We start from the raw sequence: 17,979 nt of genomic DNA, 5'->3' as shown, positions 1-17,979 counted from the left end.
ATCGAAATAATTTTTCCAGCATTAAATTTTATTCTTTTTCAATACTGATATATAATCAAAAAAGATTAAAATTCAATCAAAAATTATTAAAATATAATCAAAAATGATTAAAATTTATTCAAAAAAAGATAATCTACAATCTAATCAACCATGACTAAACTGGGATTAACATCAGATGCTTATTTTTTAGAAAGAGAGGGTTAATTTTTAATTTGTCGATATGATTAAACTGAGTTTAATGTCAAATTGATTAAATTTCAAGCAAAATGGGAATAGTTCAATTTATCAGTGATGTTTACACCTAAAAATCTGAAAAGAAATTAAGTTTTCTGTATTATATGTCTATTGAGTAGTCCTGAAGTTTTCTACTAACGTAGCACTTACCAGATTTAAATAAAATGCTCCATTCACAAAATAAAAGCATTTTAAGATTGCACTCGTATACTTCCCCGTGGAAAATTTTGAAACCATCATCACTTTCATAGTTCTTCTATTCTCCACGCGTGCCAACTTTGATTTGTCAATTACAGTGAACCACACTATTTTAATGGATTTCTTCGCCAGTAAGTCGTCTGTCACTTCGTTTGTGATGAAACGTTAAACGTTTGATGAAACACCAACTTTGAACCCCCTCTCCCTGGTAGCGTATTTTTCTACATGGCTGGTCACCCTAAAATGCTACGTCATTTATGCATCTTTCCGTAGGAAAAATACAGATCGTTCATGTTACCTATGAAAACTGTCCTGCAAACAAAAAAATGGAATGGAACTTACCTTATCAACTGCGTACTGTTGTGAGTCTTCTTTTTCAAAGCCATATCCTTCCGAAAGACGTATCCGACAGTAAAGGAGATGCCCTGTCAAATCTTCACCCTTTGAAAAAGCATGTGGTTGCATCAAATAATATATTTTGTTTGTAGGTACATCACTAAACAATCGTAGTGATAGGCAAAGCAGAAGGTAGGCAGATGTTCTACAATTGATTGCTTACAATGGTATGATTTATGGTAGACTATGCGTTATCTAACAATAGGATTTGTTTTAACAGAAGTTGGAACACTACATAGTATGCACTGCATTATTCCTTGTGTAGATACAATTTGCAAGGTTTCAAAATTGTATAAGTGATTGTAAAAATTGAGAAGAACTTGCTGGATTTTTGTACATTTACATAGATCTTTGGTATCGTCTTATGAACAATTCTTGCAACAGTTCAAAGCCCATTGTAGAACATATAAATAGTTTTACCATTTCTGTTACAATTGCTTACAGTTAGAAGGATTTGTATGGCTTCCTAATCCGAAGTTGACAAATCTATGCTTCATAGGAAAAGTTAAGCGAAGACATTTTGAGATAGCTCTGGAACAGCCCTTTTGGAGCTAATCCCTTACATATAGGAATCCGCGGTAAGTTTGTTAAACTTAATCAGTAACGCTCTAGTAAGTAATACAGTGTGAGTCATAGGTTTTTTTTTCTCGGGTACACATTTTCGGAAGCATTGTTGCGCTCTTATCCTACATACTACAATATCACAGAGTTATAGAACTTCAGAATTTCGGTAATCATGCTACAAACAGTACCCACACCAATGTCACGCGTAGATTTTGTAGTATAAAATAATTCGAACTACCTATCAGTCACAAAAACAAATACATCAGTCTTTTCGTTACTATTTACAATAAGTGATATCTTTGGCATACTAGATGCGTTAGGTTGATATAAAAGAAAATAAAAACAAAACAGAAAACCACTCCCAAAAATCGAATGTCTTACAGAGTACGGAAATGGTTCGGAAACGGAAGTTTGATAACGAAATAAAAAGCAAGATAAATAATACTACTATGAAAACAGCGAACTAAACACAACTTATAGATACTAATCTTAAATGCACATTCTGACTCTTAATTAGCTATAGAAAAATACACGGTACAGGTTTTGTTCTCTTCTTTTTTTTTTGGTTATCATTGTAATTAGTTTAATCAATAAATTGAATACAATCTTCTTTTTTTTGCATTTTGCTGCTACACTCAACACTGCTACGCCACTGGATCCGATGCTCGAACGATGTCGATGGTGATTGTTCATGTTCGACGTGCGTTTGTCCGTTGATCCGTCACGAAAAGCGTTGGAACGAGCGCAGAAGTCCGCCCCTATGTTCATCGCGTAGCAGACGACGTGAGACGGATGGAAGAATTGATGAATTCTATTTTCATTTCTAGATTGTTTCGGGGTGAACTGTTGTTCCTTAATGGTGTATTGTTGTTATATGGGAATCGGTCATTACATCTACTATTAGAGTGTGATAAGTTTAACTTTACTAGTCAGCAGCACATAAAGCACCGCCCTTTTAGTATTCTTGGTTTCTCGATCCTTCGTCTGGGATCGCAACACAGAAAATTTAATTACAATCAACTGTCCCGCTGTAAAGGATGACGTGCTTTTGCGGAACAGGTACCCTAGCTCTTAGGGTACGATATCCTTCACTTTCAAGTATTAAAATTCAGATTACCGCCCATTTTCGAGCGAGAGTTAATAATCTAAACATTTTCCCTAGAAACTATTGATGGGAGTGCTTGCTTTTTGCGGCGACACACAAAAAGAAGTCAATATTAAGTTGTGTGTGGATGTGTGTGTGTGTGTGTCTGAAGAAAGTTGAAACACTTTTCCAAAAAGTGATGCCGCAGTAGAAATTCTACAACTTGGCAATGTGTAAAAACAACAGAAAAAATAAATTTCGAAAGCGTTCCTATCATTTTTGAACGCTTGCATATGATTCTTTTGAAAGCGAGCTATTGGTTGAGTCTCACTCAATGTGCAAGCTTAATGCCGCGAACGATGTTCCTCACGGCGTTCACGATCGCGGTCTCGTTCGCGATCACGATCCGATGATCTGTAACGGTCATCGTTATAGTAGCGTTTTGAGTTTTCCGTCGAGGTTTCCGTTGTTGTCTCCGGAGTTTTGTTGCGTGGCCGAGAACGTCTCGAGCTGCAATGGTAGAATTTCCGAATTGAAAATCGAATGTAAACTGTGAATCAGGTACCATCTTACCCATCTCTCTCACGGTCCCGATCACGATCACGGTCGCTACGTTCTCTCTCGCGGGAACGTTCACGATAGCCACGTGAAGTGGATCGCTCCCGACGTGATCTCGAACGAGGATGCGACGAACGATCACGGGATCTGGACCGTTCCCGTCGGCTGTAGCTCTTCGTTTCAATACCATGCAGAGTGTCCTGAAGCGAGCTGATCAGGATCTTGCAACGCTCGTCGTGAGCCACCTTTGACTGTTTGATCAACGATATCGCCGTAGCCAGCGTTTCAATTGCACTCGAATATTCTCCGGCTGCGGCATCCGAAACGGCTCTGCGGAACGATTTTGATCGATTAAATTTTATGCCACTGAAAGCGCAACCAATAACAAAAAATTACCTGGCGATAGCTGAACTGCTCACTGTGCGGTTTCGGGTCATAATCTCTTCAAATTCTGCTTCGCTCAACTGTGGCGCAATGCCATGCTCTGGGAATGGACCTCCCGGAGGCTTCCCACCGGGACCTGGCCACGGACCACGAGGTGCTGCTCCTCCCTGTGGATTGAAGTGGGGTGGAGGGCCTTGCCCGGATGGTGGACCGTGCGGTGCAGGTCCTCCATTAGGATGGTTGGGCGGACCGCCTCCCTGGTTGAAGAATGCCGGATTCACGTGGGGCGCAGGACCTTGTGGTCCAGGACCACCCATCGGAGGCCCGCGAGATGGGCCTTGCATATGGGGAGGCCCTTGTCGTGGTCCAGGCGGTCCAGGTGGAAAACCACCAGGTCCACCATGCATAGGAGGTCCATTCCAATCCGGACGAGGACCACGCGACGGAGGTCCCTGGTACTGAAAGCAATTCACCAAAGCAGATTGATTAGCAAAAACTTTTCCCGATGTTCACATCGTTAAGTGATGTGGTTAACAATTAACGATTAGAAAGAATGTGCAAGACATATTTACATCCATGAATCTCTGTGATCTCTGTGATGGGTAAGGCGGTTTATTTACCATTTGCGGTCTATGTGGCATCGGACCTGGCCCACCCGGTCCACCAGGTCTTGGACCATTCATCCTTGGTGGCCCATTCCATTGACCTTGGTTTTGGAATCGCGGTGGACCTTGCTGTGGAGGTCCGTTTCCTTGATGCATTGGCGGACCCTACAAGAATTACCATGACAGTTAACATTTTCCAAATGAAGCTGATGAATGAAACGACGGCACAAAGTTCCAAACAAACACGGAATACAATCGACAATTTACAGTTTAATGGTTGCACAGTCTCTTGTTGTTTCTTAACTATAAGACTCTGCAACCGTTATTAAACACATACACAAACATGTAGAAGCAAAAAATTCTGCATAAAAACTTCAACAAACCTGCGGCCGTTGCGGTCCTCCTGGTCCCGGTGGGCCTCCCATATGCATCGGACCTGGCATGGGGTGATTATGGGGGGGTCTCATTCCAGGTGGCATATTGGGACCCATTCCCATACGTGGTGGACCACCTGGTCCGTTGGGCCCTCCTGGACCTCCAGGTCCACCCATGGGACCTCCCGGTGGACATCCCATACCCATGCCCATGTTCGGTCCCCCCGGTGGCCTCGGTGGCCCGTTAACTTGTCCTTGGGCCGGTGGAGTTGGTCTCGTTTTTTGCTGGCTTTCAAACTGATTTAACGCTTGTTTTGTCGGCAAAGTCACAACAGGATTCTGGCCGTGCAATTCCTTTTTTGGGAGACGATCCATCACATACCGCATACTATTCTCCGATCCCAGCGATACGACGCAGAATCCTTTCGACTGTCCGTTGGCACGGTTTTCGAAGAATTTGACTTCCTGAAAATCATTGACGCCCACATCCGTAATGGCGTCGGCAATATCCTGATCAGTCGTCCACCAGGACAGGTTTCCCACGTACAACTGAAACCTCCGAGCCATATGATTCATTGGCCCTGGCCCATGGTGGTGGTAAGCACCATTAGTGTCAACACCATCCAACCGCTCAATCGATGGACCGCTTCCAGAATTTCTCCTCCCATGGTCCCCAGATGGAGTGATCACATCATCGTACAAATCACCACCTTCTCCGCCAAATTCCTCCTACAAAAAAAAAAGCCACAATTACACTCACGCCCCTCAACAACACAAACATCAACCCCAAACACCTACGTTATTTTGTGAAAAATCCTGCTCCAAATCGTCGGCATACAAATCAATATCCACGCCATCGGCCATCTTTCTTCCTCATTCGCCAGTAAACTCCAGCGTAGAAGTAGGACTCCAAACCAATCGGTTTCTTTCGGCCGTTATTTCCCAAACTATTCGGTTCCAAATGCGCCCACAAACACCGCCAATCAAAACAATCCGCACTAACGAACCGATTTCCGGCTACCGGGGTAGCAAACGAACTAAATTTTGCGAAAAATGGCAATAAGAAAAGTTTTTCCGATGCGAAATTTTCCTCTCATACCAAAACTTTCAGCAAAATGCCGCAAGCCGACGGATTGGGAATAAGAAGAAGCGAAAAAACGCCAAACTTAACTGTCATGCTAGTACTGCGCGCTACGTGCTCTGACAGGTCTTCTGAGAACGGGCCCCTCCGGACGCGACGCTTTACAGGGGGCTGGTCGATTGTGAAAAATCAGAAATTACTTAATCGAAGAACTTAAAAATAATCCTACACGGAAACAAAATCCATATACAAGAGCTATGCACGCTATTTCAATACAACAAATATTTGGGTAGAATCCACCCAGATCCGTCAAAACTGAACCTACCCAAAAATGGGTAAACTGTGTTGGGAGTGACAAGTTGACAAATGAACAACATTGACATCAATCAGATCGACGTTGTTCATTTGTCAACTTGTCACTCCCAACACAGTTTACTTATTTTTGGGTATAGGTTCAGTTTTGACGGATCTGGGTGGATTCTACCCAAATTTGGGTAGTTTTGAAATAGCGTGTAGTTAAAAATATCAACCGGTGGAAACTAACGATTTTAAATGACAATTTTTTAGGGGTATTGATGACGAATATGGTCACCCGCATAAACGCGAACCATAAATTGACCTTACCTAAAATGGTTAAAAATTGTTTATAATCCCTGCTAAACTTTAACTGAAATGGTTATGGAACTTTACATGAACGTTTAATGATAAAGTTTCAACCTTATGTATTATGGTTTTTTTGGAACTGGACCTTACAAATAATGGGTTGTTAAGAACCATTACCGTTCCAAATTCTTGTTTTCTCCATACATTTTCGGAAAGAGAACTATATTAGAACCTTTAAACTTATGGTTTGAGAACTTTAATGGCAATGGTTATGGTAGTCAGTAAGGTCCACGAATGGTTTTGTAACATCGATTAACTTTATGTGGAATATATCGCGAATTGGTTGCCTGTAATTTACTGATTACCAATTCACGATATATTCCACGTAAAGTTGAGCGATAATACAAAACCATTAATGGACCTTACTGACTACCATAACCATTACCATTAATGTTCTCAAATCATAAGTAAAAACGTACTTATGTAGTTCTCTTTCTGAAAATGTATGGAGAAAACAAGAATTTGGAATGGTAATGGTTCTTAACAACCCATTATTTGTAAGGTCCAGTTCCAAAAAACCATAATACATAAGGTTGAAACTTTATCATTAAACGTTCATGTAAAGTTCCATAACCATTTCAGTTAAAGTTTAGCAGGGATTATAAACCATTTTTAACCATTTTAGGTAAGGTCAATTTATGGTTCGCGTTTATGCGGGCATCTACATTAAAAATGGAACCTCAATCCAAAATTTCATAAATTTTGGTGCACGGGAACTATGTTAAATCAGTGCGAATACATTTGCAAGCATCACCATTTTAACGCCCTTCGCCATAGAGCGAACTGTCATTCAATGGATATTAATGCCATCGAATGCAATTTGTTGACAATTTAAAACTTGGTTTACAAATCAAGATGAATGTCTATGGGATCGATAAAAATATATTTGTGCTCAGAAAACGAAGCTATTTCAGGTGATGTATAAAAACCGGCATGTTTTTCAAAATTCAACGAACCAATTGGCTCACTATTTGACTAGCCCGAGGACTAGCCTATTCACAGAAAAAAAAGTTGTTGAATATTACATCCAAACTGCTGCAACCAGGTCATTCCATCGGTTGTGTAATATAACGTTGTACGAAGTACATCGATTTTGCGAACAAAATTACATCCATTGATGTAATATTGTATCTGCTTTTAGCTATTACATCATTATTTCACACATCAGCTTGAATTACATTGATCGATATTACATTTTTTTTTTGCTGTGTTGGTCCCAAGTACATCCATAAAGATAACTCTAAGACTAGAAGGTCCCGAAGAAACGAGCTCAACTTTTTGGCTCAGCTCTGGTACTATCTTCGGTCCCAAGCTAATCGGTGCACCTCTCGAAACATACACGGAGAATCGAAAGAACTCAAAATTAAGTCTTTTGTACTCATTTTGACAGCTAAGTGCAACCAGTCAAAATTGAGTTCTTTGCGAAGTATCCAAATTTAAGTACTTTAATAATACTTCGTATTGAGTAAAATGTAACTGTTTCATTAAGAGTGTACGTTCGGTGAAAAGTACCTAAAACTGAGTTTTCATTTTAAAATAATAAATGAAAACAAATGTTGTTCTGCCATAAACCTAGCTTGCGTATAAAAAAATAATACAGTAGATTTATTTATTAACATAGGGGTACAGCGCGGGGTAGAGAGGTAGTGTTGACATTACAAAAAGTAGAAGTTTATAAAAAAAGCTTCAAGCTACTCAACAGTTTTCGGGTCATTGATTATTTTGCAGGGCGAGATCCGTTGCGTTGATTTAAGCATCTACCTATAGGAAAATCCACTAACCCCTCATTTTATCTGTCAAACTTTCATAGCGAATCAAAACAAACATAGTGTAGTACTGGAATTTATACTAGAATGGGGTACGTTAATCGATTTGCTTGGGACCAATAGGCTAGTCAAGTAGTGAGCCAATTTAAAATCGTTAGTTTCGTATTGATTGTTGGTACATCTATAGGCGTATCCGAGGGGGACGACTCTATCTACGATGCAGAAAAAATGTGTTATGCTGTGGCTAGCTGCGCGCACGCTGAGTAGATAGAAAGAAGATTGATGACGATTCTGAAGATTTCCTGCAAAAAAATGATGCGCGATGCAACCAACAATCAATACGAAACTAACGATTTTAAATTGGCTCACCACTTTAGTAGCCTATTGGTCCCAAGCAAACGGTTAACGTACCCTATTCTTGTTGAAATTCTATTACTACACTATGTTTGTTTTGATTCGCTATGAAAGTTTGACAGATAACATCAGGGGTGTGTGGATTCATGCAGAACATGCAGGGGTGAGTGAAATAGCTTGGGACTGCTTGGGACCGTTGTTCTGGTACTGAGTGAGCCAAAAATAATAATGATTTTCTTCGGGACCCAGTAGTCTTAGAGTTACCTCTATGATGCAACCATAGAGGTAACTCTAAGACTAGAATGTCCCGAAATAACGTGCTCAACTTTATGGCTCAGCTCTGGTACTCTCTTCGGTCCCAAGCTAATCGATTCACCCCTCGAAACATAGGAAAAATCAATAACCCCTCATTTTATCTGTCAAACTTTCATAGCGAATGAAAACAAACATTGCGTAGTACTAGAATTTTGACTAGAATGGGATACCTTAATCGTTTGCTTGGGACCAATAGGCTAGTAGTAGTAGTGAGCCAATTTAAAATCGTTAGTTTCGTATTGATTGTTGATGCAACTAGATGCGACAAATGAAAGAAGATTTTTCGAAGATTGATTTGCTAGTGTGAGATTTGTTGAGCATCTAAACTTGAAATTTAGATGTGTCGCCCATTCTAGTCGAAATTCTTGTACTACAATATGTTGTCTATATGTCAATATGTATGTCGATATGAAAGTTTGACAGATAAAATGAGCGGTTTGTGGCTTGGGACCGAAGAGCTGAGCCAAAAAGCAGTCTTGCTATCACTCACTTGCAATAAAAAAATGATTTTTGGAATTTTGAAATCATTAGATGTTATAATGATGGTTTGTACTTGTTATATACGAGAAGAGGTTGAAAAGCAAGTGTTTGACACATAAAACCTGTCAAATTTGCTTTCAGATAGTCACAATCAGCGATTTTGCGACTCGCGAGCGCTCACTCTGAGTGAACGCTCATGAATCATAAAATCGCATATTGTGACATTCTGAAAGCAAAATTGACAGGTTTCATGTGTCAAACACATACTTTGCAACCTCTTCTTTTGACTTACAAGTACAAAATATCATAATAACATCTAATGATTTTATAATTCCGAAAAACATTTTTTTATAGCAAGTGAGTGGAAGCAACCCTGTGAGCACGTTTCTTTGGGACCTTCTGGTCTTAGAAATACCTTTAGGATATTATCAAGCTTCCGTAATAAAAATAACCATAAAAGAGAGCTTAACAACGTGTTCGGGGTATCGTCCAAACCATTTGTGGGATAGTTTACCCATCCGGAATACAGTGCGTTTATGGTATTTGTTTATTAGGGTTTCCACGCTCAGTAATGGCGGCCTTCACGGGTTTTAAAATGCACTAACTGACAGATTGGCACTAACTGGAGATTCAAATTTTCACTCTTCTCTTTCCCTTCTCCTTGGAACAGATGAAAATGAAACAATAAATTTTCTTTAATTTTGAAAAATATACCTTTTTTATACATCATCTGAAAGAGCTTCGTTTTCAGCCCGAAATATGATTAGTCTATTTGAAAAGCTCCCCAAAAAGAATTGTAATAAAACAACTAAATTACAATGATTTTTACTGTTGAATTTCAAGTACATTAAAATTTACTGTTCAATTTTTGTGCGGGAGATAAAATAAATTTCGATTTTTAACGAAACTATTTACCTCTATGATCCACACACCAAATTTAAGTTTTCAATATCAGTAAAACGGATTGCTGGATCATGACCAGCAATCCAATGCTTTACTGAAAAACAGCAAACGATATTTTTACTGAAAACATCAGCTAACATAAACTAACACCCAGTAAAAGAGTTGTCAAACTGTTAGCATCACAGTCGCAAGTATTTTTGCATTTGTACACCGTAAACCGCAGGAGGAGGAAGAGCTAAAAAAAAACTACAAATAGATAAAATTATGTAGACTCTGGCTCGGACACTGGTTATATTTAATAAATGATACTTGGAAAGGAGTCGGGCGATTTTATCTTTATTATTCGTATATTTACAGAAGCTGGAAGCTCATATAGTGAAAACAAATTCGATTTTTTTTTTCAGTTCGTTTATTTGGCAGGCTCAAGTGTTATAAAAATAACTTAGCGGAGCCGAGTAACATAGAATACCAATTTTGGTACTCAAAATACAAATATATGTATATATATATATATATATATATATATATACAAACATATTTTATCATATGACTTTTCTTGGTGGCGATCGAAGCGGCGACAAAGCGGTCTTCTCCCGTGCACGCAACTTCTTTCTTTCCCGAATTTGTTCCTCATTTTCATTGAACCCGAATCGTAATCGCTGCTGCTGCTTCTGAACATTGTTTCCCGTTGCATGCTCTCCGCTACTCTCGTCGGTCGTCAGGGTCGTCACGTCCATTTCGTTTTCTTCATTCAACATCTCCAACCCCGTGTCCGTTTCCTGATCGCTAATGACAAACGACGCACCTTCCACCACTACACCAGCATACGTACTGCTGCTGTTTTGTTTTCTTTCACTTTGCTTTCCTTTTTCCTTCAGTTGCTTCTCCGGTTCCTTCCGAGCCTTCCGCTTGGGACAGGAAAGCTTCCGGTGTCCGTCCGCCTTGCACAGAAAACATTTATCTTTGTTGCCATCATAAAAAAATATTTCCTTTGCGATTGAAGAAATGTAATGACGTGGGGATTTCCTTCTTCACATCCATATATATACCGCGTATCCCTGTATATACCTCAAAACACAGATCAGTTGGAAATTTCTCCCGGATGATGCGTTTAATTTTCCCATATTTCCCCAGCACTTTATCCAGCTCGTTGTCGGGTACCTCTGGTGGCAAGTCATACACACGCACATATTGAATGAATTCACCAGCATGCGACATGCGTACCTTTGCCGTCGTTCCATTCGCATAGTGGAAGATTAAATCCTCCGAATTGAATGTTAGAGCATGGAGCATCGCTTCCTCTGATTTGAACTTCATGAAGACTCCCCTTTCCTCACCAATGCGATAAACAGCTTCCATTTCAGCCGGATCCGCATCGAGTGCTTTGGCGAAATTTACTATCTCTCCGATGTTTGGTTTAGCATCACAATGGCTGAAGCTAAACTTGATGGTATTTTTTACTTCACACATCTTGCACCGTAGCAATAAAAGGCACCGAACTGCTAGCAACGAACAAAGAGCAACTATATAATAGCAAGTCTCGAAAACAGGCTATCGCGTGGTTCACAACGAAATAAAAAATCGACTGCTGCTGTAGACAGCTGTGGGACAACTGAACAAATTCGATTTGAATTTAATTGTTTAATCAGCAAAATGTCAAAATTTTCAATTCCTGAAAGATCAGTAAAGAAATATTGCTGATTTTCAGTAAAAGGTTATCATTTTGACAGAAGTTAAAATTGCTGAAAAATTCAGCATCATTATTTTGCTGATCTTTCATCAAGTCTAAATAGTGTGCAATGCTCAAACAATGAAAATTAATGTAATGAGATCAAATACGTTCTAGAAAAATCAGTTGTTTTAATTGTTAAGATGCCCCCTTTTTAACTGTGGATTTATCAAATACCATGATTTTCATTGTTGTGAACGATAAATAAATTTAAATCTTGATTTAAAAATCGAGATGAATGTCTACGGGATCGATAAAAATATCGTTGTGCACAAAAAACGAAGCTCTATTAGATAATGTGTAAAAATCGGTATATTTTTCAAAGTTAAACAACCCAATCGATGAAATTTTGGATTTTGCTTCCATTTTAAATGTATTTTAATTTATATGTATTTACAAGGTATTTAACTCTAATCCCCTAAACAACCCAATTAACAAAAATGTCCAATGTTTTGACATTAAATATCATGGTTGACAATAAAAACCATTGTATTTTTCTAGGTATTTTTAAAGATTACGCGAGAAATCTTTGATTATGGCTTAACTTTTATACCCCGGACAGACTATGACCATAGAGGTAACTCTAAGACCACTGGGTCCCGAAGAAAATCATTATTATTTTTGGCTCACTCAGTACCAGAACAACGGTCCCAAGCAGTCCCAAGCTATTTCACTCACCCCTGCATGTTCTGCATGAATCCACACACCCCTGATGTTATCTGTCAAACTTTCATAGCGAATCAAAACAAACATTGCGTAGTACTAGAATTTCGACTAGAATAGGGTACGTTAACAGGCCAGTGGCAAGGCCTATACCAACAGCAGCGTTTGACAGTAGGCAGCATGTCCCGGGCTCAAAACGTTCATTTTGCTGTGCTGGGCCCGCTGTCATGGTATAACATGTTGCCTACGCGCCTGCCACTGGGCTGTACGTTAATCGTTTGCTTGGGACCAATAGGCTACTAAAGTGGTGAGCCAATTTAAAATCGTTAGTTTCGTATTGATTGTTGGTATTAGCATAGAGGTAACTCTACTCCTAAAGAACCCAATTGGGTTGTTTAACTTCGAAAAATATACCAATTTTTATACATCATATGATAGAGCTTCGCTTTCTGAGCACAAGCATATTTTTATCGATCCTGTAGACATTCATTTCGATTTTTAAATCAAGATTTAAATTTTTGATCGTTAACAATAAATCTATTCGTTGACAGCTCACTCCCATACAAAGTCCCACCAAGGGGCGCTAAAATGGTGATTTTTGCTAATGTAATCGTACTTATTTAAAATAGTTCCAGTGTACCAAAATTGATGGAATTTTGGATTTCAGTTCCATTTTTAATGTAGATAACGAATATGTATTTACCTCAATACCCCTAAACAACCCAATTATTTTCGGGAATATTTTGTTTACCGTGTACTCGTTACACGAGTTTTTGGCGCATTGGGTTATCCCTTGTTTTCAACGCACCGCTTCTTCTGGCATTGTCAAGCTCATTTCCGCTTCTCGCTGTTCGGTCTCTTTTCATTGTCGAATTTTGACAAAGTAACACGCATAGTGGACGAGCTAAGGTAGGTTTTGTGTGAAACTCGTTTAAAATCAACTTTAAAGTTCTTTTCTTGCGATTTCGAATGTTCTATAAGTGCACAGTTATTGATGTCTAGTGAAGTTTTCTGAATAATTGAGGATTATTCTATCTATTTCCATTATGAAAAAAAAAAACATGTTCGTCTTCACCGCCACGTTTCTAACACCGAACCACTTCCATTTTGTTTCGTCCATCCAGGTGCTAGCGTCCGCCCGGCAACATGGTAAACCATCGTATCCCGTCGGTCTTCTCCAAGACCTATGTGACCCCGCGTCGTCCGTTCGAAAAACCCCGTCTCGATGCGGAATTGAAAATCATCGGCCAGTACGGTCTGCGAAACAAGCGTGAGGTCTGGCGTGTCAAGTACACCCTGGCCAAGATCCGTAAGGCTGCCCGTGAGCTGCTCACCCTCGAGGAGAAGGACGAGAAGCGTCTATTCCAGGGTAAGTTGAATAATTGATGGAGGATCGTTAATATTAATTCCTATTCTACTGTGATGACATTCCTAGTTACCTAAATTCTGACACCTCTTGGCAGAACTACCCTTGTTGAAAGTAACTAACTTTAAATAACTGATATTCATAAGTCAACTCACTAGTGACTGAGTAAGAATGTTGCTTAAATACTAAAGCGGTATTTATTTTGCAGGTAACGCTCTCCTGCGTCGTCTGGTCCGTATCGGAGTGTTGGATGAATCCCGCATGAAGCTCGATTACGTTCTCGGTCTAAAGATTGAGGATTTCCTGGAACGTCGTCTGCAGACTCAGGTGTTCAAGCTGGGATTGGCCAAGTCCTACCATCACGCTCGCGTTCTGATCCGTCAGAGACACATCCGGTAATTATGATTCCATTTACACATTTTACCGTTTCCTAGGTGTAATTCGAAGACTAAGCTAGTTGCTCATCCTACGCATTTTTCCGTCTCAGTTCTCTAGTGAGATTTTGCGATGGCTTGCTGTCGCAAATGATCGTGAGTGCCACTTAAATATCGGGAGGGTCTAATCGCCTTCTGGGTATTTAACGCCTCACATTGATAGAAGCAATGAACAGAGAAGTTCACCGTGACTTGGTGAATTGTAATTCTCATGGAATGCTCTATCGAAGGTGCAACACCTATCCGATCTCGCAAGGAGAGAAAAATGAGCAGGAAGAGGAATACACCATGCGCACGATCATTGGAAAACAGGTAAAATTTAAGCCACGGTTATTGATTTGTACATGAGCGTCGTTAAGCTGAAATTGAATTGTTCGTCTCGGTAAAGATTTCCATTGACCAACCCCACGGCCACGCTTGGTACGATGTATCCTACTAGTCGTAACCAAGTGCCAATAGAGCAATGGTAACTGCTCACGTTTTATTACGTTGGGGAAGAGTACAGTTTTCGCATTAGGAACCTTTCTGCTTCTACACACATGAAGAGAAACGGGCCGAAAAATGTGAGACAATCTAACGCCACAAACATAATGGAATCTTTACCGGGTCCATCAATACAGGACAAAGTAATCCGATCGATTTGATTCATCGCTATAGCATACGATTCAGTATCTTTTTAGTAAAAAATTAATTAACTTGTTTGACCCCACGGCCACGCTTGGCTCGACTATCTCACTTGTCGTTGCCGAGTGCCAAAAGAGCAATGGTAACTGCTCACGTTTTACTACGTTGGGGAAGAGTACAGTTTTCGCATTAGGAACCTTTCTACTTCTATAATGATGAAGAGAAATGGGCCGAAAAATGTCGAGACATACAAACATCAACTTGATTGAAAACATGTCATTCACTTGATGACTATCTGAGAAGCTGCTTTATTTTCCATGTAACCCCACGGCCACGCTTGGTACGATGCATCCCACTAGTCGTATCCAAGTGCCAAAAGAGCAATGGTAACTGCTCACGTTTTATTACGTTGGGGAAGAGTACAGTTTTCGCATTAGGAACCTTTCTGCTTCTAAACACATGAAGAGAAACGGGCCGAAAAATGTGAGACATTCAAATTTACAAAAGTCGAAAATTCCAGACTAGACGCTCTCTTAAGATAGAATTATCAATCGAATTTTAAAGTTTGATCCTACATAGTTAGATTCCTCTATGCACTTTTAGTTGCTTTGCGATGGTCAACTTGAACTGAGAAGCTTCTCAAATGTAACCCCACGGCCACGCTTGAATTGATCGCCTACGTGTCAATATCGGGTGCCAGATGAGCAATGGTAACTGCTCTAATACACTAACGTCGGGGAATAGAGATACTCGTATTAGGAACCTTTCTGCTTCCTCTAAATGGACAGAAACGGGCCGAAAAATCCGAAACAGATCATACATTTTTCGACAAACTTAGTTATTGATTCTCTTATCAAAGAAAACGTCTCTTCACGATAACCCCTCGGCCACGCCCTGATCGGTGCACATCCCTGCCGATTCAGGGTGCCAGAAGAGCAATGGTAACTGCTCATATCCACTTAACGTAGGGGAATAGTAAATCTTCATTAGGAACCTTTGCTGCTTCAAACGATAGCAGCAAACGGGCCGAAAAATGCAAGAACATCCAAACAGTAAATTAAAAAGAGACGTTTTCTCAGCAAATTCTCTGTCAACTCATTTATTATCAGATCTAGTCATTTAGAAAAGCATGATCATTAAATATAACGCATTACTATCTTCTTTATCTCCCACTTCAAACCACAGCGTCCGCAAGCAGGTCGTGAACATTCCGTCGTTCGTCGTCCGTTTGGATTCTCAGAAGCATATCGACTTCTCGCTCAAGTCGCCCTTCGGTGGTGGCCGTCCTGGTCGCGTCAAGAGGAAGAACATGAAGAAGGGACAAAGCAGCGGCGGAGGTGCCGACGAAGAGGAAGAAGATTAAGTCACACGCTTGTCGGTAGGAACACCGGTCCGGATGTCCGGTCGATCGTTTTGGTATCGGGGCAACAAGTTGCCGGCAACTGAAGCTGCCGGATGTTCGGTTGGTCTTATTGGATAAGAGAAATATTTAAAATAATAAAAAACAAGTACTTCTTTTAAAAGTATACCTTACGATCCATGAACGTATAGCTTTGCTAGTTGATATCACAACCCAGCAGTTTTCAATGGAATTGAATGAAGGGTCAAAAACGGAGGGTGGACCCGTAAGCAGACACTTACGCGTAATCCACGGGAGCAAGAAGAATCCAATGATTAAAATGTTCCCACCCGATACATATCAAGCCATTGTGTTTATTCCGCTTCTCGCGTGACGCGTACCGAGTCGAGTCGTTGATACGCCTCGAATGTCCCAATGAGTGGGGAGAAGAGTCAAGAAATATTAGCAACATCCCTACCCAATGAAGGTAATATGTTTATATGAAAATATGTAGAATACTGGGGGCAAGACTATAGTCGCTATATTTATAGTTGCGGATAGAATTTTGATCGATCGAAAAGCGGAACCAATTCAATATATTGTGAACCAATATAAACAAAACGTTGATTATTCTTTCCTCGCCAACGCAAATTACTAGCATCATCGGATAGAAGAAACTTTCACGGACCCAAAGGTGTTAGTTTGAATAGGCGAGCCTTGAGTCATGAGAAAAGGGTTTCCACAGAGTCGATGATGTTATAAATCAGACTCCCGCAAAGAGAAAATGCTGCGAACAATCAGCACTGTTTGTGATTCATCAAAAACATTAATAAGAGTAAGAAGCTCGATTGTCTAGTCCCGTACCGGATCGGAATCAGCAGCTCTCCGGGACGGGACTTGACAATCGAGCTTCTTAATGTTTTTCAAGAATGCCCCCCGGAAATTTGTGCGTGGTGTTTAGCAAACCCCACACGCATCAATATATTGACGCGAAGGGGAATTATTGACAATAATATTGATGATGTGAATTCAGAAATATTGTCAATCTCGATATATTGACGTCAATATAGCATGTATTGACAATACGATTATTGTCAATAAAAGCAATCGTGTGGGGTTCACTTTTGACGGAGTTGACCAATGATGCCAGAAATGTAAAATAGTTTTTTTTTTTCTATTTTAATTTGGATTATATTCGGAATTTCTACCGCAGTTTAGCAGCTTGTACATCATTTTTGCTCAACACAATAAAAACAACCATAAACAAACAACAATATCCATAGCCTAAAACACGCAGTGTACTCAATTTTTCAACTTTCATTTCGCAAATATAAACAATTTTGGCTTCACTGCCAGGCAGATTGATGCGATCCCTCTGTCCTTTTTATTCCACGATTGCTGCTGTCAAATCGACCAATCAGAAACTGGTTCGGATTTGACAGCAAATTGGCACGAAATCGCTACCCGTTTGTCAAGTCCCGTAGCTCTTCGTGAGTGGCTGTGGGCCAACTATGCCAAGCGCGTCATACTAAAGAGTATAAACAGAGAGAACTGCCTATTGCCTAATGCTCAAATACCTATTCCTACACAAAACACAAGCTCCTGCTGCAGTTAACAAATAAGATTTATTATATAAGACCAAGTAGTTCTACGTCACCATTGCGTACAACCCCATAGGCCCATAGGGCTGTCCCTTGTAGTTTTTTCTCTCTATATATTGTAGCATGAAATTCAAAGAAAAACTGATTTTACCGTTTCTACTGAATTTTCAACGTTACTACCCTAATAAAAAATTACCATAAACGAACGATAACCCAAATGATGGAACTATTCCACAAATGGTTTGGATGATACCCAGAACACGT

General features: G+C 40.0%; 2 protein-coding genes across 3 annotated transcripts; one reads left to right on the top strand and one right to left on the bottom strand.

The window, feature by feature from the left end:
- Window positions 1–891: 891 nt before the first annotated feature.
- Window positions 892–5,522, bottom strand: Cpsf6 (cleavage and polyadenylation specificity factor subunit 6). 2 transcript variants are annotated; one of them, XM_065219476.1, is made up of 6 exons: window positions 5,196–5,522; window positions 4,407–5,126; window positions 3,991–4,188; window positions 3,431–3,876; window positions 3,050–3,364; window positions 892–2,986 (listed from the first exon to the last, which is right to left on the bottom strand). In XM_065219476.1, exons 1-6 carry the CDS (start codon window positions 5,259–5,261, stop codon window positions 2,821–2,823), a joined length of 1,911 nt encoding a protein of 636 aa, XP_065075548.1. In that variant the 5' UTR covers window positions 5,262–5,522; the 3' UTR covers window positions 892–2,820. The 2 variants fall into 2 exon arrangements, with proteins under 2 accessions (XP_065075548.1, XP_065075549.1); XM_065219477.1 differs by having other exon boundaries at window positions 4,039–4,188.
- Window positions 5,523–13,154: 7,632 nt separating this feature from the next.
- LOC135699275 (small ribosomal subunit protein uS4) lies at window positions 13,155–16,277 on the top strand. Its single transcript, XM_065219475.1, has 4 exons — window positions 13,155–13,260; window positions 13,476–13,720; window positions 13,926–14,112; window positions 15,961–16,277. The coding sequence occupies exons 2-4, from the start codon at window positions 13,498–13,500 to the stop codon at window positions 16,136–16,138; spliced, it is 588 nt and encodes a 195-aa protein (XP_065075547.1). The 5' UTR covers window positions 13,155–13,260; window positions 13,476–13,497; the 3' UTR covers window positions 16,139–16,277.
- Window positions 16,278–17,979: the final 1,702 nt, after the last annotated feature.

This window comes from Ochlerotatus camptorhynchus, unplaced genomic scaffold (assembly GCF_037179485.1).
Source record: "Ochlerotatus camptorhynchus isolate MF236.1 unplaced genomic scaffold, CSIRO-AGI_Acam_v1.1 ptg000105l, whole genome shotgun sequence".
NCBI classification, from domain to species: Eukaryota; Metazoa; Arthropoda; class Insecta; order Diptera; family Culicidae; genus Ochlerotatus; species Ochlerotatus camptorhynchus.
The sequence above is the reverse complement of the archived record's forward strand: the minus strand, read 5'-3'. Positions and strand labels throughout refer to the sequence as shown.